We start from the raw sequence: 25,479 nt of genomic DNA on the forward strand, positions 1-25,479 counted from the left end.
TCCAGCTGAAAAATCAAATTTTTTTGTTTAGAAAATGTTGAAATGAAATGTTTAGATTGTTGTCGATCAAAACAATTCAGAGAAACCGACATGAATTCATAAAACATTTCAATGTCACAGAATCTATATTTCATCCAACAAGTTTCACCCAACTCTACTACTAAGCCATGTCTTTCTGCTGCTCACTCCTACACCATTGATAAAGATCCTTTAATTAAAGTGTAGCTGGATACTTGGGTGATGGTGCCTTAAACAAAAACAGAATCCAGTTTGCTGTACTCTTGGCTCTGAAGCATTACCAAGAGTTAAAGCCCATCAGTAAAGTAAGTGATATACCTTGACAAAGAGGGATCAGATGTTTTACATAGTAAGCTTTCTGACTGGAAGCCCACCACAAAGCCTACACAATGCTTAAGCCTTCAAAACAGGATTTTGATGGTGCATAGGCCTTGAGCTTGCCATCTGCTTAGAGTGAATTTCACCCTTTAAGATTTAGGGCTTTCTTTGTGTGAGTTAATGGTCAAAGTACAGAATTCACTGCTATGTTCAGACAACCTGTGTCAGTTCCATGCATGGAGTAAGGGTAGTTTATGGCCCTTAGTGAGAATCTCTGAATTATTGGCCAAAAAACCCCCAAAACAAAACACCTTTTAAGGATGCTGATGCTTATCATTGAGCAGGCATGTTGTGAATGATTGAGGAGAACTCTGGAAGCAATCCATAAAAGTTGTCTGACCTCCTACCATGCTATTTTTGGAGAGCATGTGCTCTTACTTCTGGCTTAACCACTATGAAATTCAGGTTGAGGGATAGGCACAAGAAAGGATTTATTTTCTTTTTGTGCAAGTGAAAGTCAGCAAAAGCAAACTGAACTGGTGCAGAGGAAACTGGTGAAATCTGCGATATTCCCTGTAATGGCTGAATAATTCATAATTCCATATGGCATCCATTTGGTCAGTGGTCATGTGCACCACGCAGGGAAGTTTCTAGTACAGACATAAGACATTTTTCAGAGTCTAGACTAAAGTAATTTACTCTTCATATAATCGTATCTTGCCACAGTAAGAAAAATCAATATCTTTGCTGCTTTCACATGGATTTACACACATTTCAGCAACTTCATACAGGTCATGTATGAAGTTAAAATCAGATAGGAAAGTCATGGAAATGTGATTCACAAACAGGTACATAATAATCCTTTTAAAAATACCAATGATAAATATGGATTCCCCTCCTCCTCTGAAGATCCTGTTGGTAAACTAGATCCCTCAAAATTCCAACATATAACTATGCAGAGAAATAAACAAAACAAAGGATATTAGTGGGAAATGATGAAATACAAAACATTTCTAAATTATTAAGAAACACAAATGTCTGTATCTGAGATGAGCCACATGGAATAGGAATTCTGTAGAGATGCTCACCTCAGGGCATATTTTCTTTTCAATGCACATGTGTGAGTTTCACTTATCCCACTGCATGATACCAGATGTGTTCGCCCAGAAGAAGAATGTATAGCCCTTAATATTTAAAAGGCAATTAAAGGCTAAGTTGTCAGAACTGTTCAAAACAGTTGGGCAAAATCTCATGAGTACTTCTGCTGAAGGCTGTGAGACTATCTGTGTGAGACCTTATCTACATACCAGCTAAACTATAATTTAATTATTTTAGCTAAACCGATGTGGCCTGTGGGGGTGAAACCCTTGTCCCACTCAAGTCAATGGGAGTCTTGTCATTGACTTAGCGGGAGCCGTGATTTCACCCCTTATGGTTTAAAAATGCCGAATATCAATTCAGCTTAATTTGGGAAGGAATTGTTCTATAGCTAAATTGATACACACCATGTTTAAATTGGTTTCAGAATGTCCACATGTGTTTAGCACAATGGTCTATCAAACTGATTTTAGTTAATCAGAGCAACTTTGTGTGTAGACAAAATATAAGACAAATTAGATTGAAGTGAAGTAGGAATGTATTTTTTCATGAATGTATTCCATAGCTATAGAAAAATATCCTTTTACATTACAACAGATTAATATTAGGGCATCAACACTCTGATAGTTGAATTACATTGCATAGCAGTAGTCTTTAATTAACAACAAATGAACAGTAATAATTCAGTTTTATGCTTATCACCATCCTATGCAGGCAACTGTAAATTCCACCTTGTCCATCATAGAAACAGCTCACTTTAAATGTACAGCTCTTAATTATATTTTTATGAGAACAGTCACCCAAAATGAAGCCAGGAAGGCATATTCCATTTTATTCTAAGTCAGGTTCCTCAAACTTTAAAGATATTCTGGTACCATTAGTTGGAGGGAACTTCATCCCTGTGTAGAGGGCCAGCATGAAGCCTATGCATCACTTAAATCCCATTTAAGTCTTCAAATTAGGCCTTAAGTGAGACTTGTGGTGCATAGGCCTTGAACTGACTCCGTACAGGGGTGAAGTTCATCCTTTATAATTAGTTGTTGATAAAGAAGAGAATGTTACATTCCACTTTTGATATTACAAATGTCCTCTCAGTGGCTGCGGAAGCAAATAGATTTAAAGATACAGGCCCAAACCAAAACCCTGTATCCAAACATGTCTGAATTCTGAGATTTTTTTTTTTTTTTAAATCCCAGGTCTGTAAATTGAACTCTGTAAATGGGCCAGAGCAAAAGCCTGTATCAAAACATCCCAACCCCCAGATCCAGATTTGATTTTTATTTTTTTTCAGTTTGGGCCCTTCTCTAGATAGAAAAGTTTGCACAAGCTCAGGTTGACGAAACACAGGGCTGAACGTGATGGAGGCCATAATAAAATGCCCTAAACTTGAAGTTTGCTAAATTAAAATGTTTGCTGATCACTAGAATTTCTCTTTCATCTCCTAGTCTCTCTATACTTTGTGAGCTCATCATAGTCACCAGAGATCAGGATTCACTGATGTACAAGTTCAAGTCTTGCACTGCAAACTGTTTCTAAATCATTTTTTCTCATGAGTGTATCTAGACTGGAATATAGACGTTTTTAAATACACTTGATTTTTTAATGAAAGAAATGTACCAAAGTCTGTAAAAGACAAAAAGAATCCAGGACAGAGAGACAGTAACAGAAGGAAGAAAGATTCAGAAAGGTAAGAATTTAAGTGGTTTTGTGTGTAGTATAAAAGAAAATAAAGACTAACTGTTGCACAATCTGATATAAGATACACCATATTTTTTTATTTCCAAAGCTCAGCTCTATATGATAGATCGTGGCAGACAAAGGAAATAGAAGAGCAAATCTGGAAAAGTTGGCATGTTTAGTCCACTCTGCAGAAGTGGATTTCAGAGTAGGCACTTACTAAACATGATATTTTGCAGCCATTTGGAACTTAAAGCCTTTTACTTTGAAATCTCAGTCACATCCTGTCCCATTGCATCATGTATGCCTTGGTAAAAATTATGTTGTGTCCAGAGAAGTGTTACACCTCAATAATATGTGCAGTGATCTGATGTTGCACAGTGTGTGGCCAAACTCAGCCTGCCATGCAGTTAAAAAGAAAAGGGAAAAAAAAGGTATAAAAAGAATGCCATTTACTGATTCAGACGTCGTCTACACATCAAATCCAACTCTTGTTGAGTAGTAGGTTACGATGACCCATCAAAAGTGGGTATTTTCTTAGCATTGCTTAAGTTAGGATGTGTATTCCAATCCCTGCACATCTCTGCAACAGAGAAGACAGAAGATCTTGGCACAACAGTCAGAAAGATGAGTTGGTAGGTCAGTTCCAGCTGGGCCCACCATGTTTTTCTGTATAGAAGTGCAGCATCCTGACCAGAATGATTGAAGTGCCAGGCCATGAATGCAATTTGCTTACATAATTTAAATACAGTTGTCTCCTTCTGAAGTCAATTCTGGATGGTTAGGATGAAGTTACTTTCTTACCTTGCTAAACAATACAGATTCAGTAGATCAACATCCTACAAGGACTGGTGGTTTTAAACATCTATAGCAGTGAAGGACTTTCTGACTTCACAGTGGGCTTAGAAGAGAAAAGAATCTGGATTTAACTTTTCAGAGGAACCAATAGGATGTAATGTGAGATGATGACTTTTTCCTGGCATGGTTTAACACCTATCTACAATTGTATTTATACTACCTATAAAGCACCTTTCAGATGCATGTGGCTCTGCTTTTTTCTATAGCATTTTTTTTCATTCCTCTTAAATACTTTTGATTATCAAAGTCCTATGAATCGTTGCATTTCTGATAAGTCTGTAAAGCATCCCTTCGGAAAGCTGTGTGGGATCCCCATGGATTTGGAATTCTGCATTCACGATTTCCATGGATCATCTCTCGGCGATACAGGAACAGAGTCTCTAGCAGTTGTAAAATAGGAAGCACTTTTATTTTCTGGCTTAAAACGACATGATCTCTTTCTTCACTTATTTTTAGGGCCTGTGAAAACAAATGGAAAAACGGGGTAACGTTATACTATTTTGGCTCCCAGAGTCAGAAAAATATATTCATTGTCTGTCTTGTCATCTTCCTCCCTGCCTTTCCCGCTGCCTCTTTCCTCCCCTTCCCAGTTAATATTTTCCTCTCTCTAGTGCCTATCACCAGTGCAGCTTGCTTCTGCTGACCGTTTACTAAAGCAGGGTGAAGTGAATTCCCCAAATACCGTATTCAATACATTTTTATTTCTTTCAGTTTTGCAAAGCACTCATGGACTGGTCTTGCTGCTCGTATATCTTGTCAGTACTAGAATATATTCCAAGAATGTCAGAAGTGAAGAGGACAGCCTATGCAGTGTCCAGTGTTATCTCTCAGTATTCCAACTTCAAAATCAGTCACCCTAAGGTGAAACTCATCCTTGTACAGTGGCCAGCAGAATGCCACTTAAGTCCTCCTTAAACCCTATTGTGAGAACGTGTGCTGTTCCAGAGCACCATATCTGGGTGGGATTTTCAGAAGTGCGTGAATGATAAGAGCGCAAGTGTCAGGCATTTTTGAAAATATCATCCTCTATCTATCTCCTTAGAAGGCCTTATCATCATAGGATCTGAGCACTTTGCAAACATTGCCACAGGTGTGTTCAACCAAACCATGCATACCAGTTTTGAAGCTATGCAAATTCATGAATGGGTTTTAACATAGTGTAAGGGCTCAAATCTGACAAAAAATTGAATGGAAGTCCTGATATTGATGATATATTTGCAATTTTATCCCCTCCTCACCATTTTACCAGCTCTATAATTGATTGTCCCATTGTAGAGGTGGTATCTCCCTGTAGCACTATCTCTCCCAATGGTAAATTGGTAACATGAGGGAAGAGATTAAACAGAGAACAGTAGAAAGTTGAGAGGCACATCCAAGGGTAGGAAGGGATAGCATTTCCATTTGACACCACCATATGTGGAAGATTGTCTTCCAAAAGCAGGAAGGAGGCAGATGGCCACCAGAGCTGGAGATTTCAAAGGGACTCTGGAAACTTGGAATATCTGCTCCAGACACAGTCACATATGAGCTGAATGATAAGTGACACGAGAGCATTTAAAATACTTTAAAAGCAGTTTGGCAGTTCATTATGGTGACCTATGATATTCGCGATGGAAAGTATGCATAGATTCCATTGACAATGTATAGAGAAATATTGTTTCCTTCTTTCTACTGGAGCAGAAATTGGAAATGAAAAGGATCTGTTTGCATTGGGTACACATCCATTTCACAGCAAACCTATTTGCTGGATAAATTAAACAGGAAATAATAACAACACTCAGTACTCGGAGCACACTCTGTCGGAGAATTTCAACGTGTATTACAAACCATAACGGCAAATCCTCTCTCCTTCTCCACAACCATAGGGCGAGAGGAGGCATAGATTCCCAGATATAAAATTGCAATATAGAGCTGAATTCCATTAAAGCTCCACTTGAGCCATTACCTAGCAGAACTTGGTGGGGGATGCAGGGGCACTTGGAGGCAGAGGGACCAGGCTTTTGTGGCTACATGGACCCCCTCGCCATTCTTGCCAGCACATGGGCTGAATGGGCTGTAGAGTGACAAATCTTCTGACTCCACAGGGTCAGACAAAGCCAAGCCTGTTTTCTTAGGCTTAGCACAATGAGGAACGGGGTGATTTGCCTTTTAGTTGATTAAGTGGAATAGGTATAGTTAGTACCCCCTTTTTACAGAAGGAGAAACTGAGTCACAAAGAGGGTAAGTGGTGCACCCAAGGACACACAGCTAATCAATTTCAGAGCTGGGATTACTTGGACTTTTGGGCTCACTTAAATCAAAAACTCAAGAAAATATGGGAAGGTTGGGAGAATGAACCCATTATTTTCCAGACTCAGAAGTCTGACAGACATCAAACAGTGCAAATAAAATCAAAACAAAAAGGTGATGTATTTACTATTTGTTTTTTATGAGGGCCAGGTTTTCAAAGAGTTTGCGTGCAACAGTGTGCTTAATTTGCACATGCCATTGCTTTATTCTGCACGTAAATCAGAGACTAGTACATGCAAATGCAGCTAAATAGGTGTTTGTACCTGCATCTTTCTGGTTGGTGTATGCAGCCAGGGTAATTTCATGCATACACTCTCTGACTAAGAATCTGCTAGACTTAGCTCTAATTCCTTCAGTAGGGATACCTTTAAAATTAGTTTAAATTGGTTACAAAATTAACTAAAGTATTAAATTTAGATCATAGTTTAAGTAACTGAAAAAATAGACTAAAGGGAGACAGCCCTCTGGGTTCATCTCCTTTGATTTGTACTGATGTTCTTATAAACACTAAAGCTGAGAGACAGGACTAGATCCTCAGTTGGTGTGAACTGGAGCTATGCCAGTTAACCCCATTTTAGCATCTGGTCCCATGTAGATACCAGCATGAGACAGATTATTCTGCCACAGGTTGATGCACTGAGTGAAACCTGCACAGAACAGATATTAAAGAGAAGTTAGAGGCATGTTCCAGAGAAAAATGCCTCAGTCTGATTTTAACTCTGGTAAGTCTGCTCCGACAGCTGTGACAGCATCAGTTTATCATTTCCTAAGGCTCCTTGGCCAGGGACTGACTGTCACAAGAAGCAGGTCAGCGAATGAGAACATTTTCTTGTCTCTGCTCACCCCTGCCTGACTAACTGTGTCTCTATTGTATAAATGAAAAGGAGTACTTTTCTTGTAGGAGTACTTGTGGCACCTTAGAGACTAACAAATTTATTTGCGCATAAGCTTTCGTGAGCTACAGCTCACTAACATGGCTGCTACTCTGAAATCTACTGTATAAATGATTAAGGATTGTAGATGACCCAGTTGGAGGAGTGAAGGAAAGAAACTGACACACCCTCCCTCAGCACCACCAATAAATAAGTAAATTATTCAAACTACAGCATAGCCGTTTTAGATTAAATTGCAGGAAAAACTTCCTAACTGTAAGAACAGTAGGATAATGGAACAGATGCCTAGGGAAGTCATGGAAGCTCCTTCACTGGAGATTTTCAAAAGGAGGTTGAAGAGCCATCTGTCTTGGATGGCTTAGACCCAACAAATCCTGCATCTTGGCAGGGGGTTAAACTAGATGGCCTTTGCGGTCCCTTCTAACCCTATGATTCTATGATTTAATATCTGGAAGTGGATGCTGATCAAACTTTTTTAAAGCTTGGGTATTTCTTTCCCCTCTTTCCCCCTTCACTGCTGTTTTCCAGCCACGACTGGAATGAGAAGCACTGAATGCTATGATAAGGGGCAGTCCCAAACTATGTTTCACTATGTCCAATCGTAGACATGCTAGAAATATTAGGGCCCATTCCTGTGAGTTTTCCACTCTCCTGGGGTTCAGATAAACTACTTGAATGTTTGGCTGCTTATCTGGAATGAATCCAATAGTCAAACCTGGGGCTTGATCCCACACCCTTTGAAATCAATGGAAAGGCTGCATTGGATCTTGAATCAAACCCCTTTTGAAGGGTGTCCATTACTGAGACTGGAGATATAGCAGCCGCTAGCCATAAAGCCTGCCTAGTAATCTACTTACGAGTACCTGCCCGACATTTTCCTCACGACGGCAATGATGATTCCAGTAACGATTCCCACTGCTATTATGATTCCAACGATTATTCCAACCAGTGCAACTGTTGCCAGGCCATCTGAGTGGGGAAATGTATAGGATGTTAGCATGTTTTCCACATAACTGTGGGGCCGGATAGTAAGAGGTACTAATACTTTGTAATAAAATGGAATTATTTTTGTCACATTCGATTCCTGGGGTATCTTCCCTGAATCCTGTGAACTTTAAAATATGTCATTTTGGTTTAGAGAGACATGACAGGTCCTATTGGACCAAACTCTATTGGTGATAATGCTTAATTTGTGCCAGGGCTGAGCCCCCGCATCACTACGCTGGGCAGTTCAGAGCCCCGGCACTTCCAGGCTTGCAGCATCAGTTATGAAAGCAAAAAAAAAAAAATTGCTTGAGCTCTGGCACCTCTTTCATTGCATATTAAGCACCGGTTGGTGAGACAAGCTTTTGAGCTTACACACAGTTCTTCTTCAGCTCTGTATAACCCAAAAGCTTGTCTCTTTCACCATCAGATGTTAGTCCAATACAAGATTTTACCACACCCACCTTGTTATCTAGTACCTTGAGACTAATGCCTACAACAATACTGCAAACCACTTGAAAATATGTCATTTCGGTTTAGCAGTTTCCTTGCTCACTTTCTTTGGGCCTGTTGGAGTCAAAGAGAGTTTGTCCATTTACTTCAATGGGCTTTGAGACAGGCCCTTTAAAGCCTTTAAAAGTGCATAGCCATATATCATTTGGGATTTAAGTGCATCTACTCCTTTTACAGCCAATTTTGTTACTTACCTTTCTCCTTTGGAGTCTCTGACTCGCCACCCATTTTGTCTGGAAAGAAAGAACCAAAATAACATTTTAATATGGTGACTATTATGTCTTCATGCCATGATGTCACACTGTAGGGGAGGTTATAAAAACGACAGCACAACGGGTCTGAGAATGAAACCACTACAGGTGTGCAGTTTAATAGGGTGTTAATTGGGGAATTAGTGTAAATAGAGAGCACACGGAGAGTGTAGAGTAGAAGGAGTTGTGAAGGGATGGAGCATCATAGCTGAAATAAAGGCTCTGTCTACACGTAAAATGCTACAGCAGCAGAGTGGCAGCTATAGCCCTTCAGTGTAGATACTCCCTACAGCTGTGGTTCTCAAACTGTTTATTATTGTGGGCCGCAGAGTGAGAACCACAGTGCCCCCCACCTAAACCCCTCCATGAACCCCTATGCTCAGCACCCTCCACCCAGAGACCGCTCCACAGAGTGGGGCCAGGAGTGGAGAGCTGGTTATGGGGTGAGGGCCAGGGACCTGGACCCTGCTGCGCGGGGACCCCGACCCCCAATGTGCAGGGCTGGGGGGTACCCAGGAGCAGGACCCCAACCCCAGACCCCACCACAGTGGGCCGGGCAACAGCCAGGACCCTGACCCTGGATCCTGCTGGGTGGGGCCGGGCAGCAGCCGGCTGCCCAGGCCCCGGATCCTGCTGGGACCCCGTTGCATAGGGACAGGTGGCAGCCAGCTGCCTGGACCCTGAGCCCTGCTATGTGGGGCCATGCGGCAGTGAGGAGCTGGCAGCCCAGAGCCCGCCACACAGCAGGGCAGTCAGGACCCCAGAGCCTGCAGCCTTTAGCACACAGCTGACCTGGGCTGCAGCTGTGTGCTAATTGGGCCATGGATTGAGAACCACTGCCCTACAGTGACAGGAGGGATTTCTCCTGTCACTATAGTTAATGCACCTCCCCCAGAGGTGGAAACTAGGTTAACAGAAGAATTAAGTCTACACTGGGGTTAGGTCAGTTTAACAACGTCACTCGGGGTGTGGATTTTTCACTTCTGGGTCGACCTATCTTGTCAGTGTAGGCCAGCCAAAAGACAAACTGAAATTTAAAGGGATCTTGGACTGGTGTGAATCAGGATCAACCCTGTTGAGATCAATAGAGCTACACTGGTGTAAAACCGCTGTAAATTAGATTTCACAGATAACCTTAACTCTGGCTTTTCCTAACTTTTGAGTGCTTGACTTTGCAACCTTAATGTTCTTTTAACACAATTTTTTTGTATAATAAATAATAGCAATATCTTAGCTAACCTAACTGCAGAGTGACACCTGCCTGGTTAAAATCAGGACAACAAACAGTCAGGGAAGTGATCAATGTTCCAGATATTAAAACTAGTGTAGTTCCTCTGGTGTATCGTTTTGTTTCCTTCATTGGATCCTTAAGTGGACTAGTCAAACTTGGACTGATTTGTTCGAGGCTTGAGCCCAGAGACATTACTCTTTCATTATTTGTTTTAGATTCTGCTCTAGATTTATGCCTAACCGGACAGGAAGGCACGTTTGTTTTGGATGCCATGAGCTTGTCTGACCTGAACATATCTGCTACAGTTTTTGCACTCCATGGAGCCAACCCCCCCACTTCCCGAGTTTGTACTGCACAGCTTGTTATTGGCTTACTGACAGTGCAGCAGTAGGATGCTTTGACACAATGCCAATGTTTTAAGGAAAATGTGTCATTTTTAGGACAGCTTTGTTTGTCTCTTGACAGAAAAAGTAAAACACTGGGAAGATATTTTTGCTCTTTGGCACAAACTAGGCACTGATGGCTAGGACAGCTCAGCACACCCATAATATTTTATGGCACTTGAAAATGCTTATAATAATGCATGAGCTTTTCCTTCTCACAATTCCTGAGCATTTAATCATTCCTCTTTAGTCTTAACATGAAAGGCACCAATAAAAATAGGGTAGACCAGTGATAACCCATTTGTGACTGTTCAAAGCCCTGAAAGCTATCTTCATGGAGCCCATAGGCCTTTGACATTGACTATAAGAACGCTTCCTGTGGAGGGATGCTGATCAAACTCACAGACAGTGTGATTGCTGCCAGGAGGTGCATTCCCCCTTGGGATGTACCTGCCATCCCCCCAATAGTAACCAGGAAAGGGGTGGGGTGGGTGGGGTGGGGTGGGGTGGGGAGGAAGAAGGAGAGGAGAAACAATCCCTGCCATCCAGCAGCTTGGACAGAGGAACCCTCCCCATCCCCTCTCAGCTGCTACGAGACAGGAGATCTCCTTCCTTTGTGCCCAAAAGATTGAGGAGAGAGAGAGAAAGGGGAGACCTCTCCTCTCTCAATGGACAATGGGGAAAGCTAAAAGTCTGCTTCATCGTCAAATGGAGCCGGAGATGCAGCATTGTTGAATACTGTCACTGTGCAGTTTCAGGGTATCATGGTGCAGTTAATTGGTGGGTCTCAGGCTGCACCTGATGAAAAAGTGATTCTTTGGGTATTAAATTCTGAACAGCATTAATTTAGGGAAGGGGCCTCTCATTTAGGTGACTAGAGAGATTGCCTATAAAGGGCTTGCAGCTGTTATGAGGCAGAATGGTTTGTGGGTTAAGGCACTGGCTGGGGACTCAGGAAATCTAGGTTCTATTCCTGGTTCTGACACTGATGTCCTGCATGGCCTTGAGCAGTCACTTTTCTTCTCTATGCCTGTTTCCCCATCTGAAAAATGAGGATAACACTACCCACCTTGGAATGGGGTGTTGTGTATTCATTAATGTTAAGCACTGTAAGATCCTTGAATAGAAGTGTTTAGCGAGCATTACTGCGCACAGTACAAGTATTGTGGTTGTTGGGAAAGAGCTTTTATTTTGGACCGGAAGATTTTTAGTACAGAGGGTGTTCTGACCTAAATGACAGCCATTCTTTGTGCAGCAAACGACGTAGATTGTCTTGTACTTACAGCCTTTTTTTTCATACTTGACTGATACCAATTTTTTTTCCTCTTTCGATAATTAAAAAGTGGCTCTGTATATAAATAAAATGGTAGGAACTTGATGTTGCATTGGCTTAACTAATGCATATGCCTTTGAACTCCAGAAACTTGGGGCCAGATAATTTGGTCACCACATATTAATTCCAAGGAGTCATTTGCCTGCATCCACCCCATAATCTGCTACAATTTGGCATGAGTGACAGTCTCTACTTAATAAAGAACCAAGCCTGAACTAACAAGTGTGTGCAGATTGGAACTGCAATGCATTGCCAGAGCTTGTATGTGGGAAGTTTGTACAGAGGCCTGCACAATCTCTTTCTCTAGCCAATGTTATTAACTCCTTACTTGACTAGCAACCAGAAATAGATGAAACACAATTGCTGTTTTCTTTCCTAGAGGAAAGTGATCTCAAATCACCCACACATACTTTAGAAAGTGAGTCTGAAACTCCCTCTGTAAAATTCAGAGTTGGTTACCATTGCTTCTGTTATTTAATAATGAGCAAACTCAAGAGATGCCCAGGCTGGCCACTGAGACAAAGAATCAGGTAAGGAGACAGAAGAACATACATTTTTAAACAAATGTGTTTGATCTTCTATCCAGGGATATGCAACTGTTGCAGCATAGAAAAGCAGAGAAAGAAACCAGCAACAAAAGACAGAAATTTTGTTTGAGGACTGTAGTTAAATTAATGTCTTCTTATTTATCAACAGATAGAGCCAGTTCCAACATCCAGGTAGAACAGGGAGTGACCTGGGGCAGCGACATCTCCAATAACTGCTTGCGTGAGCAACAGCAGCTCTGGAGGTGGGGGGTTGCAGGTACTTAGGAAAGCAGAGCCCAAGGCCAGGTTGCTCCAGACAACTGTAGGAAATTTGCTTTGCAGGGACCTGTGGAACTATTTCATACCGAGGCTAGACACGTGGCCTCCCAGTTCCGCTTTGACTTTCCATTTTGAAACAAACCTCATATGCCAAAGCAAAACTCAGTTGCAAATGGAATTCATGGGATTTCAGTGTAAAGCCATGAATGGGCCCAGCTTGGCTTTGACAGGTTAATGAACCTCAGTGAACGTAATTTACAGTCTATTAAAACTAAAAATCACAAGTAAAGGCTTCTACCTTCAGAATTTTCAACAACATCTGGATCAGTAGAGTTCTCACTGTCTTCATTATCGGCAACCGCACTTTCTGTGGTCATTAGCTCTTCTAAGGGGAACAGGTCTGTTATGGTATGCAGTCTTGTAGGCAACTGGGAGGAGTGAATGTTAAAAGAGAAAGATGAAGTAAGACCCAATCTCTTTAACATTTATATATAAAGGCAGAACTTTAATTTCCTCGCCTGCATAAAGTCCAATGTGTGGATTCTGTGGTCAGCTTTGCTCTTTTTGTTCTACTTCTGCAGCACAGAGGGAATGAAAAGGTATCCTATTGCCCTAATTTGGGGGAGTCTGCTGTGGGCAATAGAAAGCATAGCAGTCTCCTATGCAATTGCCTGAAGATCCTCCTGTGTATGGGTTGATGGGGATGGAGTGTGACCATGCTGCAGGCCAGCTATTCCTAGGCTGCTCTAATCTACCTCAGGATTGGATCAGAAGCAGCCACATGATCAGGGAGCCACAACCAGGTACCTTTTATCCCCAGCCCAAGATCAGTTGAGACTCAAGCTCTAAGTTTCACAAAAAAGAAGTGTATGAAACAAAGACAGAAAAGAAACAGCCCTGTTTGGCTGTCGTATGTTTTACAAGTTTTAATACTAATAATATAAGCCTATATTTGACTGTCTGGATTTGCAGTGTGAACAACACAAGCTGAATTACTGATCAGTTATAAGCTATGTCCACCTTGAAGCCCAGCTTTTAGGAATGCAGCTGTGGGGAAGTATTTCCAGTATAGAGGACAATATGCCAGTTCATCAGTTTCTAAAGGGAAAAATTAAATCCTTGGGTTTTTATTCATTGTCACTAATTCAACTTTACTGTAAAGGAACAACAGTGAATGCAACTGAAAGTTAGAACTGCTTGCCTCAGCAATCACTAACAGCAAAACATTGTCATTGCAGAGGCAGGGAAAGGGGAGTTTTACCCAGTGTCCTAGAAATTTACAAATTTGTTTGTCCATTGTGTTACATCAGTGCAGTTCCACTGAAGCCAATGGAGGCACACGAGGGTAGAACTGGTATAAGACAGTGCATAGCAAGTCCTGAATATTCTGTGAAATTCAGCAAATGTTATAATTATTTTCAGCTTCATCTTCCTCTGCCCAAACTTTTGCAAAGCAAAAAACTGGTATTTGGCCACCCTTTATTTTTGGAACAAATCATCACTTATTGCCATAAAGCCACAAGCTCAAGATCTGACTGCTCAAAAGACAAAGCAAGAAGACAAGGAATACAGTGTCAGCTAGGTTTGAAGATCCTCAGTTTAAGAGACACCCACCAGAGTTGGCCTTTCTTCAACCTCTGAGTCATTTCTGTCTTTGAAATCGATTGATACTGTTTCATCTTCCAGTGGAACTGTGCTTGCTAAGGAAAACACAGAAAATGAGTTAGGGATTCAGTTGATGATCACTTATTATGGCTAAATTGAACATTCTCCAAATTAAGTATATTCAACATGAGATAGTTTACCTCCACTGCTATATCTACCTATCAGTATGTATATGTCTACACACATATATTTGCAATATATTTTGGTTTAACCTTGTGGCCTAGGTCATAGAATCATAGAATCATAGAATATCAGGGTTGGAAGGGACCCCAGAAGGTCATCTAGTCCAACCCCCTGCTCAAAGCAGGACCAAGTCCCAGTTAAATCATCCTAGCCAGGGCTTTGTCAAGCCTGACCTTAAAAACCTCTAAGGAAGGAGATTCTACCACCTCCCTAGGTAACGCATTCCAGTGTTTCACCACCCTCTTAGTGAAAAAGTTTTTCCTAATATCCAATCTAAACCTCCCCCATTGCAACTTGAGACCATTACTCCTCGTTCTGTCATCTGCTACCATTGAGAACAGTCTAGAGCCATCCTCTTTGAAACCCCCTTTCAGGTAGTTGAAAGCAGCTATCAAATCCCCCCTCATTCTTCTCTTCTGCAGACTAAACAATCCCAGCTCCCTCAGCCTCTCCTCGTAAGTCATGTGCTCTAGACCCCTAATCATTTTTGTTGCCCTTCGCTGTACTCTTTCCAATTTATCCACATCCTTCTTGTAGTGTGGGGCCCAAAACTGGACACAGTACTCCAGATGAGGCCTCACCAGTGTCGAATAGAGGGGAACGATCACGTCCCTCGATCTGCTCGCTATGCCCCTACTTATACATCCCAAAATGCCATTGGCCTTCTTGGCAACAAGGGCACACTGCTGACTCATATCCAGCTTCTCGTCCACTGTCACCCCTAGGTCCTTTTCCGCAGAACTGCTGCCGAGCCATTCGGTCCCTAGTCTGTAGCGGTGCATTGGATTCTTCCATCCTAAGTGCAGGACCCTGCACTTATCCTTATTGAACCTCATTAGATTTCTTTTGGCCCAATCCTCCAATTTGTCTAGGTCCTTCTGTATCCTATCCCTCCCCTCCAGCGTATCTACCACTCCTCCCAGTTTAGTATCATCCGCAAATTTGCTGAGAGTGCAATCCACACCATCCTCCAGATCATTTATGAAGATATTGAACAAAACGGGCCCCAGGACCGACCCCTGGGGCACTCCACTTGACACCGGCTGCCAACTAGACATGGAGCCATTGATCACTACCCGTTGAGCCCGACAATCTAGCCAGCTTTCTACCCACCTTATAGTGCATTCATCCGGCCCATACTTCCTTAACTTGCTGACAAGAATGCTGTGGGAGACCGTGTCAAAAGCTTTGCTAAAGTCAAGAAACAATACATCCACTGCTTTCCCTTCATCCACAGAACCAGTAATCTCATCATAAAAGGCGATTAGATTAGTCAGGCATGACCTTCCCTTGGTGAATCCATGCTGACTGTTCCTGATCACTTTCCTCTCCTCTAAGTGCTTCAGGATTGATTCTTTGAGGACCTGCTCCATGATTTTTCCAGGGACTGAGGTGAGGCTGACTGGCCTGTAGTTCCCAGGATCCTCCTTCTTCCCTTTTTTAAAGATGGGCACTACATTAGCCTTTTTCCAGTCATCCGGGACTTCCCCCGTTCGCCACGAGTTTTCAAAGATAATGGCCAAGGGCTCTGCAATCACAGCCGCCAATTCCTTCAGCACTCTCGGATGCAATTCGTCCGGCCCCATGGACTTGTGCACGTCCAGCTTTTCTAAATAGTCCCTAACCACCTCTATCTCTACAGAGGGCTGGCCATCTCTTCCCCATTTTGTGATGCCCAGCACAGCAGTCTGGGAGCTGACCTTGTTAGTGAAAACAGAGGCAAAAAAAGCATTGAGTACATTAGCTTTTTCCACATCCTCTGTCACTAGCTTGCCTCCCTCATTCAGTAAGGGGCCCACACTTTCCTTGGCTTTCTTCTTGTTGCCAACATACCTGAAGAAACCCTTCTTGTTACTCTTGACATCTCTTGCTAGCTGCAGCTCCAGGTGCGATTTGGCCCTCCTGATATCTTTCCTACATGCCCGAGCAATATTTTTATACTCTTCCCTGGTCATATGTCCAACCTTCCACTTCTTGTAAGCTTCTTTTTTATGTTTAAGATCCGCTAGGATTTCACCATTAAGCCAAGCTGGTCGCCTGCCATATTTACTATTCTTTCGACTCATCGGGATGGTTTGTCCCTGTAACCTCAACAGGGATTCCTTGAAATACAGCCAGCTCTCCTGGACTCCCTTCCCTTTCATGTTAGTCCCCCAGGGGATCCTGGCCATCTGTTCCCTGAGGGAGTCAAAGTCTGCTTTCCTGAAGTCCAGGGTCCGTATCCTGCTGCTTACCTTTCTTCCCTGCGTCAGGATCCTGAACTCAACCAACTCATGGTCACTGCCTCCCAGATTCCCATCCACTTTTGCTTCCCCCACTAATTCTACCCGGTTTGTGAGCAGCAGGTCAAGAAAAGCGCTCCCCCTAGTTGGCTCCCCTAGCACTTGCACCAGGAAATTGTCCCCTACGCTTTCCAAAAACTTCCTGGATTGTCTATGCACCGCTGTATTGCTCTCCCAGCAGATATCAGGAAAATTAAAGTCACCCATGAGAATCAGGGCATGCGATCTAGTAGCTTCCGTGAGTTGCCGGAAGAAAGCCTCATCCACCTCATCCCCCTGGTCCGGTGGTCTATAGCAGACTCCCACCATGACATCACTCTTGGTTTATATTAAGGTCCTTGGTTTATATTAAGCATCCTGGCCAAGAAGTCAGCTGTCCTTTATTTACAGTGTTTAAAGTTTGTCTAGAGTTTTGGCCAGAGGTGCTGAGTTCACCAGGTACTGTGTAAACAGAACTCGTGATGCTTGACTTAACATGGAAGAAGTAGGATTTTACTTTTTAGAGAGGTCCCTGGAGGCCGAAAAATTGACTTAAAGTAACAACGAACAGCTGCTCTGTTGTGCCATTGGAATTAATCTGATAGAGCACTGGACTGTGAAGAGGACTCTCAAAGACATGTGTTTGGGAAGGTCTTGCGCTTCCCCACTAAGGACAATACAAACACAAGTACCTAGAAGCAAGTTTAATCAGATATAGTTTAATTCTAAATTAGATTGTGTTTGCCTGTTATCACAACTGGTATTATTAAACACTTGATGGAGGTGCTCAAAGTGTATCTGGTTCTGCACAAAATTTTTTCAAGTGCTGTGGAGTGACCTCTAAATTACTCACTGATTTCCATATCCAGTTCTTCTTTCCTTGAATACATACTGCTATATATATCTATATCTATATCTATATATAGATATCGATATATATATTCCCCCAGTCTGAGCTGCAGTGCATTTATTAGAAATGTCTCTATCAAGTGTGGTAAACCCAGGACAAACAGCTACAAAAAGGGGGGTATCAGAGTAGCAGCCGTGTTAGTCTGTATTCGCAAAAAGAAAAGGAGTACTTGTGGCACCTTAGAGACTACCAAATTTATTTGAGCATAAGCTTTCGTGAGTTACAGCTCACTTCATTGGATGCATTCAGTGGAAAATACAGTGGGGAGATTTATATACACACACAGAGAACATGAAACAATGGGTTTTATCATACACACTGTAAGGAGAGTGATCACTTAAGATGAGCTATTACCAGCAGGAAGGAGGGGGGGAAGGAGGAAAACCTTTTGTGGTGATAATCAAGGTGGGCCATTTCCAGCAGTTAACAAGAACATCTTAACAAATGCATCCAATGAAGTGAGCTGTAGCTCACGAAAGCTTATGCTCAAATAAATTTGTTAGTCTCTAAGGTGCCACAAGTACTCCTTTTCTTTTTAAGAACATCTGAGGAACTGTGGGGGGTGGGGTGGGGGGGAGAAATAACATGGGGAAATAGTTTTACTTTTTGTAATGACCCATCCATTCCCAGTCTCTATTCAAGCCTAAGTTAATTGTATCAAGTTTGCAAATTAATTCCAATTCAGCAGTCTCTCGTTGGAGTCTGTTTTTGAAGTTTTTTTGTTGAAGGATAGCCACCCTCAGGTCTGTAATCGAGTGACCAGAGAGATTGAAGTGTTCTCAGACTGGTTTTTGAATGTTATAATTCTTGACATCTGATTTGTGTCCATTTATTCTTTTACTTAGAGACTGTCCAGTTTGACCAATGTACATGGCAGAGGGGCATTGCTGGCACATGATGGCATATATCACATTGATAGATGCGCAGGTGAACGAGCCTCTGATAGTGTGGCTGATGTGATTAGGCCCTATGATGGTGTCCCCTGAATAGATATGTGGACAGAGTTGGCAACGGGCTTTGTTGCAAGCATAGGTTCCTGGGTTAGTGGTTCTGTTGTGTGGTGTGTGGTTGCTGGTGAGTATTTGCTTCAGGTTGGGGGGCTGTCTGTAAGCAAGGACTGGCCTGTCTCCTAAGATCTGTGAGAGTGATGGGTCGTCCTTCAGGATAGGTTGTAGATCCTTGATGATGCGTTGGAGAGGTTTTAGTTTTTAGGTTTTCTTCACTTCAGCAGGTGGGTATTGTAGTTGTAAGAATGCATGATAGAGATCTTGTAGGTGTTTGTCTCTGTCTGAGGAGTTGGAGCAAATGCGGTTATATCGTAGAGCTTGGCTGTAGACAATGGATCGTGTGGTATGATCTGGATGAAAGCTAGAGGCATGCAGGTAGGAATAGCGGTCAGTAGGTTTCCGATATAGGGTGGTGTTTATGTGACCATCGCTTATTAGCACCGTAGTGTCCAGGAAGTGGATCTCTTGTGTGGACTGGTCCAGGCTGAGGTTGATGGTGGGATGGAAACTGTTGAAATCATGGTGGAATTCCTCAAGGGCTTCTTTTCCATGGGTCCAGATGATGAAGATGTCATCAGTGTAGCGCAAGTAGAGTAGGGGCATTAGGGGATGAGAGCTGAGGAAGCGTTGTTCTAAGTCAGCCATAAAAATGTTGGCATACTGTGGGGCCATGCGGGGGTAGTAATTAGTCCCAGGGGTTTAAAAGGCCCCTCCCTATCTACTGAGGAGGGAGAACCAGGGGGCAATAAGGCTCAGCTGGAAAAGGGGTTACTAGGGAACCAATTAGGTTCAGCTGACTCCAACTACTTGGGACCTTTTTAAACCCTCCCATGGGTGGTAGCGGGGGAGAGTGAAGGAGTGAAAGGAGCAGGGAAGCTGCCAGTAGGCTGTATGCTGCAAGACACCAAACCTTCCCAGTAGGGAGGCTGCACTCCCTCCCCAGGAGGGAAGGAAAATAAGCACAAGGGACTGACTGAGGAGAGGAGTAGCAGGGCCCTGTGCCACCTATAAGGATTCGCCTTGCCCCAAACCTGAGTCTCCAAGGCTAAAAAGGACTGAGCCTACTGAGGCGAGCAAGGTGTTTTGCCACACAAGAAATAATTTCATTAAGACAGTTGTCCTGACTATTTCACTAAACTGCAACGGAATGCCATAGCGATGATATTCAAACAATTTATCTATTTGTCACCGTATTGGTCAAATCAACTTAACATCTGATTTTGTACAGAAAGCAAAATAATGGTCCAGTCCTGTAAGATACTGAGCATCCCCCTCTCCTCTTGAAACTTTCAGCTCAAGGCTTCGAATACCAGCATTTTTCAGTGTTTCAGGCCTTTCTGATGCACAATGGTAGAGATCAAAGAGATGAAATCGGTGAAATTCTGAGCCCCCAATGTTAGAAATGTCTTTGTAACTTTAGCTTTTCCCATAGTACTCATTATTTATTTCTAATGACTTTTAGAAGGGTAGGCAGTGACAAAGCTTCAAATGTACAAAGTTTTAAGGCTTGAATTCAATGGGAGCTGCTGGTACTCACATCTCGGAAAACCACACCACTACTGAGGTACCAATGCCCTGATCCAGGAAAGCACTTAAACATTTATGTATGTTTAAGCACACGAGGAGTCCCATTGAAATCAGTGGGACCTAAGTATGGACGCTGGTGCCATACTGGAAACATGCAAGTTTTGGAACAGTTGGCCGTAGTGTTTTCTTACCAAGAGATATGTAGTTTAATCAAAAGAGATGCTTATGGAACATCACAGATATGGTGTATACCTTGTATTAACCAGCTTGTGTGACAGGCCCAAATTTGACATAGGACTGATGTTGGATAAGTGCATTGCCTGGAGAGGGCATGAAAAAAGAAAGGGGTTGTGGCAGAGGAAGATACAGAGAATCCGTTCACCCAAGATGAACCTGACCAAGTGGCTCAAATATCTGAAAACCATCCCTGTTAATAATCAGAGTATTCAGAACAATCAGTATCTGATTTTTTGCTTCTCTCATTGGCTAGTTTCTATTCCACAATATTCCTGCAATATGTTTGATGAATAGAATTGTTTTATTCAGTATCTTTCAGTCCCAGTGTGATTTACAAAGTGGCAAGTGATATATTTGCAGTGCTTTGCGTGTGAGCAAAGATGGAAGCTATTCACAGGGCCCTATTAGCAAGCAGGGCTTACCACGTAGTTTTAATATTTTATTTAGGGGGAAATTATTTGCACCAATTATTATTGGATTATCTTAATAGCAGCCTCATCTCTTGTGCGCCTGACATTAGGGGGTTATTGCTTTATTCTCTCTCTCCCATGAAATGGTTTTATAGAACAGTTGATTTAATGTACATACTATTTTTTCTTTATTACATTGTATATGAATGTATAGTGCTTTGACAACCGTGAGGATTTATTCCAAGATTTTGAAATGTGGGACTCTGAAATTAGGTTTCTAAGTCCATATTTAGGCACATATAGAAGTTTCTGTTTAGAAGCCTAAATATAGATTTAGGAGCCAAAATATAGGCCCACAGATTCTATGTAGGTGTCTGAATATGGATTTAGGACCTTACTGTTAGACACTCAGTTTTGAACACTTTGACCTAAATTCCTATATAAATGCCCAGAACAAGTACAGCAGGGAAGCAGCCATGCAAACTTCCCCTAGAGAGACCGTTTAAAGACCTCGATTTTCAGAAAGTGCAGAGCACCCATCTGCTGAAAATCGGATGTTTCAGATGTTTCATTTTGCACACCTAAAATTTGAGGCAACTAAAATCACTAGTCACATCTGAAAAATTGGACCTGAAAGATGGACTACTTCAATCCTGATTGGTCTCTCTGCTCAGACAGTTCATATGTGCATGAATTGCAGTAGTTTTCCACTGGGAAGTGGATCAAGATCACTAAAGCAATTTCACACAGACCCCAGTCAGCCATCAAGGGTAACAGCTTTCAATCACTACCAGGGTGAATTTGAACTTGCATCTTACATACGAGGCTGTATAGTGCATTATCCATCTCCTTACTTATCTCTTTATTCTAAATGGAAGAATTATTTACCTCATGAGGTCTATTTGCTGTTAATGAATGAAGAACTACTTAATACTTGTTTCTGGTGAGCCAGGGTATTAAGGACTAGTGTATATTATTATTTGTATTGTGGTAGCACCTTCAGCAATCAAAGATCAGGGCTCCATTGCACTAGGGATGTAAAATGTTAACTGGTTAACCGGTAAGCATTAGTCTTACCGGTTAACTCGCCTTAACCTTTAACCCCTGGGCCGGCCAGCTACCCAACCCCAGCGGCCCCGCACCAGCTGGCCTACTGACCCCAGCAGCCCCAGCCACGCCACTTGGGCAGAGTGTCCGGAGCACTGCCACCCAGCCGGAGCAGCACCAGCCACACTGCCCGACTGGAGCCGCCTGAGCCATGTGGGATTGGTTAACCATTTAAACAAAATATTTTTAATCGTTTAAAAAGTTAACTTTTTAAACATTATTTACATCCCTACTAGGCACTGTATTCACATAACAAAAAAGAGCTGCCCCAGTGATCTTATAATCTAATAATATCATTCTTGTGTTGGAAAATACTGTAAAAATCCTTTTTCTATCTAAATTATTTTTAAAAAATTGTGTTTGATTATTTTTCTCTTCTATTTTTGAAGAAGCTCCAAAAGAGTAAATACTGATACATATTAAATGTTTCCCCGGAGCAGATCTAAACCATAAAATATTTAATAAAGGCATTTCTCCACATCTGAAATATCTACCAAACATCAAATATTTAAAAAGAAAAATCCAGTTACTGAACAGAGAAAGTCTACAGATACAGAATAAAATACTTTGTCTTTGGCCCCCTTTGGGTTTACAAAGTAATGTCTCTAAAATACAATATTTGGATTAGGATACTGTATGTGCTGTATGTAAACCAAGAACCATCTGCTTGAGAGTTCAACAACACAAATTGTGAGGATCAGTTAAAGTTATAATCCTAGTCCCAACTGAAAAAACATCCCTTGTTCACTAGTCACAGAATAAGCACAGATGGAGAAAACCAATGAATGGAGGAAAACCCCACATGGGAAGTGAAAGAAGTTCACTACATGCTCAACAAGAACCCCATTCAGGGAAACTAATTACTCTGTTGGCAGTGCAACGGCTTTCAGCCCTTAAGAATTACTTGATACTACCGGCGGGCGCCTAAAGGAAACAATGCAGCAGAACAAGTAGAGAATTAGTGAGCTTCACAAAGAGAGACATGGGGGCAGTGAAATAATCCAATTTTGTATGCCAGAGGTAGTATAGGAAATCTGTCTTTGTCTGTATGTTTGCATTAGTTATTTATATAGTGCACAGCCTTAAAGAGCTCAATCTCTTTATTTTAGATTAGATTAGATAAAGAGGTGACTTGATCATGGTATATAAGTACCTCTATGGAGAGAAAATATCAAGTACTAAAGAGCTTTTTAATCTAGGAAAGAAGAAAAAATCCCTGAGAGCTGAAGACAGATTCATTCAAATTAGAAATAAAGCATAATTTTATAACAGTGAGTGTGATTAACCATTGAAACAAACTACAAAGAAAGGGGAGTGGTGGATTCTCCATGTCTTGATGTCTTCAAATCAAGGCTGGATGCCTTTCTGGCAGATAATCAAACATTGGGCTCAATACATTGGAAGTTGGGTGAAATCCTCTGGCTTTTGTTATAAAGGAATCAGACTAAATGATCTAATGGTTTCTTTTGGCCTTAAAATCTATTATTCATTTTTGGGTTTCAATTACAGGCAAAAAGGGTTTGTAAACTCTCATTAGTTCTCTGACCCCAAAAAACAGAGATTTGGAAAACTTCATACTCTGTCAGGTTTGTCAACCCTAATTCTCAATACATAGTGACCAACGTAGTTAAATGGATTTCCCACATGTATACTATTGTACACAAGGAATGAACTCCATCTGAGGCCTGTTCTATACTACAACTGGTAGCATAACTCAAGTCGACGTAGCTTAGATCTCCTTACTGTTGGGTCCACACTACACTATGTGGATGGGAGACGCTCTCCTGCTGACATTGCTTCCCCCTTTTGTTGAGGTGGAGTATAGAAATCGATGGGACAGCATTCTCCCATCAGTTGAGTGCGTCTTCACTAGACCCGCTAAATCAATGCCGCTGTATCGATTGCAGCTGTGCCGATTTAGCTCCGTAGTGAAGACAAACCCTGAGTCAGTGAAGAACGAGCCTGGAATCCCAGCCCCACTGAAGTTAATGAGAATTTTTTCATTGTCTACAATGGGGCCAGGATTTTATCACAAGAGTCATACTGGAGAAAACGCACGTAACTGGGGCAGTACAATATTTATGAGCACCTCTACAGTAATAAAAGCAGTGTAGAAGGCCCAGTGCTTGCAAGTGCTCTTTCAGTAATAAACCAGCATTGTAGTCTGACTAACAAGTAATCTTTTGATTACAAACTAATGTGAGCACACAGGAGAGGAAAAAATGTTCTTGGAAAAGGAATCTGATTTCACCTTCAAGCATTCCAAAGTTTAAAATATTATTTGAACAAATCTGGGAGGAAACTATCTTCACAGGGAATGAAATTCACCCCATGCAAGTGTTCAGCACAAAGCCCATTCATCACTTAAGTCTTCAAAAGGGGCTTAATTGGGACTTAAGTAGTGCATGGGCTTGGTCCATTACTGACCATGTGTACAGATATCAATTTCACCCAAGCTGATCCAGATTTTAGGGGGAATCACTGCAAAAAGCAGCAGTTCAATTCAACATATGTTTCCGTTATTATTTCTAAGCCGTTTGTAAACATAAACACTCCTCTTTGGAACCATGACTCTCTCCTACCACTGGCTCATCTCTTGTCATTGTTATTTCAGTTGTAGATTGGTGCAGATGTAGTTTAATCAGTGCATTTTGCACTGCCAAATTCCAGCTGGGTGCATTCCAGTTCACAGCCCCCAACTGCTATTGGGTTGCAACTTCTCACACCACAGCAAGACACAGTGTCTTTGAAAGCTCAGTATTGCTTTGAAAATATTTCAAATGCTTAGATGTCCTATGGCCCACATATGAAAAGATGAGCTCATGGCTCACTGTTTATCACGGTGTGACAACGTACTGGAAAAGCCTCTTCTGATTACTTTCAAAATGGGCCTGTTGTGTAGGTCAACAGAATGGGCAGGAGTTGCATGACAGTTGTCAGTTAGCATGTCTCTCAGGTACCTCCAAGAAAAACAAAGAAGCTTTAGAAGACAGAAGATACCAAAACCACCTTTTGACTTTCCCTGTAGCCTGAATGAATGAGACCCCTGTGTGCAAAGCCAGCACACAGCCTGTGCCCCACCTCAGCCTCAAAATAGGGTTTAAGTAAGATATAAATGGTGAGTACACTTTGGTCTGCCCCTCTTCATGTGGTGAGTTTCACTCCCTGTGAGTCATAGGAATATTTAGTTAAAGAATCCACCTTAACAAAAATTGGAAGAGGCTTTTCTTTGTTTTTTTCCTCTGTCCAAGTAGAGAATATACAATCTGAAAAGCAGCATTCTGTAGTGTAAAGGCATAGGGGGTTCATGTGTGTGCATAGCATGGATTTATTCATATCATATGCTGACATCATAAAACATGAGACTGCGTATGACCAGCTATATATAAAGGAGAATACACTCCTTTCGAACAATTTAACTGGGTCACACAGAAAACAGTCAGTGGGGTCATTGCATCTTAGAATTCAGGTTACTTTATTCACATTCATTAATTGAAATTAGCAATCATGACCCAGTGAC

At 41.9% G+C, this 25,479-nt stretch overlaps 1 protein-coding gene across 3 annotated transcripts in view; it reads right to left on the reverse strand.

The window, feature by feature from the left end:
* Positions 1-1,954: 1,954 nt before the first annotated feature.
* PDPN (podoplanin) overlaps positions 1,955-25,479 on the reverse strand; it is a 32,421-nt gene continuing 8,896 nt past the window's right edge. Inside the window, exons 2-6 of one of the 3 annotated variants that reach the window (XM_038376871.2) lie at positions 14,267-14,352; positions 12,951-13,080; positions 8,843-8,881; positions 8,015-8,120; positions 1,955-4,428 (exon numbers count right to left, since the gene is read on the reverse strand). In XM_038376871.2, coding sequence (XP_038232799.1) covers positions 4,422-4,428; positions 8,015-8,120; positions 8,843-8,881; positions 12,951-13,080; positions 14,267-14,352 — 368 coding nt within the window. In that variant the 3' untranslated portion in view covers positions 1,955-4,421. Of the gene's footprint in view, positions 4,429-8,004; positions 8,121-8,842; positions 8,882-12,950; positions 13,081-14,266; positions 14,353-25,479 lie in introns of those variants that run through there. The other 2 variants (XM_038376869.2, XM_038376870.2) reach the window with 2 other exon arrangements.

This window comes from Dermochelys coriacea, chromosome 18, assembly GCF_009764565.3.
Source record: "Dermochelys coriacea isolate rDerCor1 chromosome 18, rDerCor1.pri.v4, whole genome shotgun sequence".
Classification (NCBI taxonomy): Eukaryota; Metazoa; Chordata; order Testudines; family Dermochelyidae; genus Dermochelys; species Dermochelys coriacea.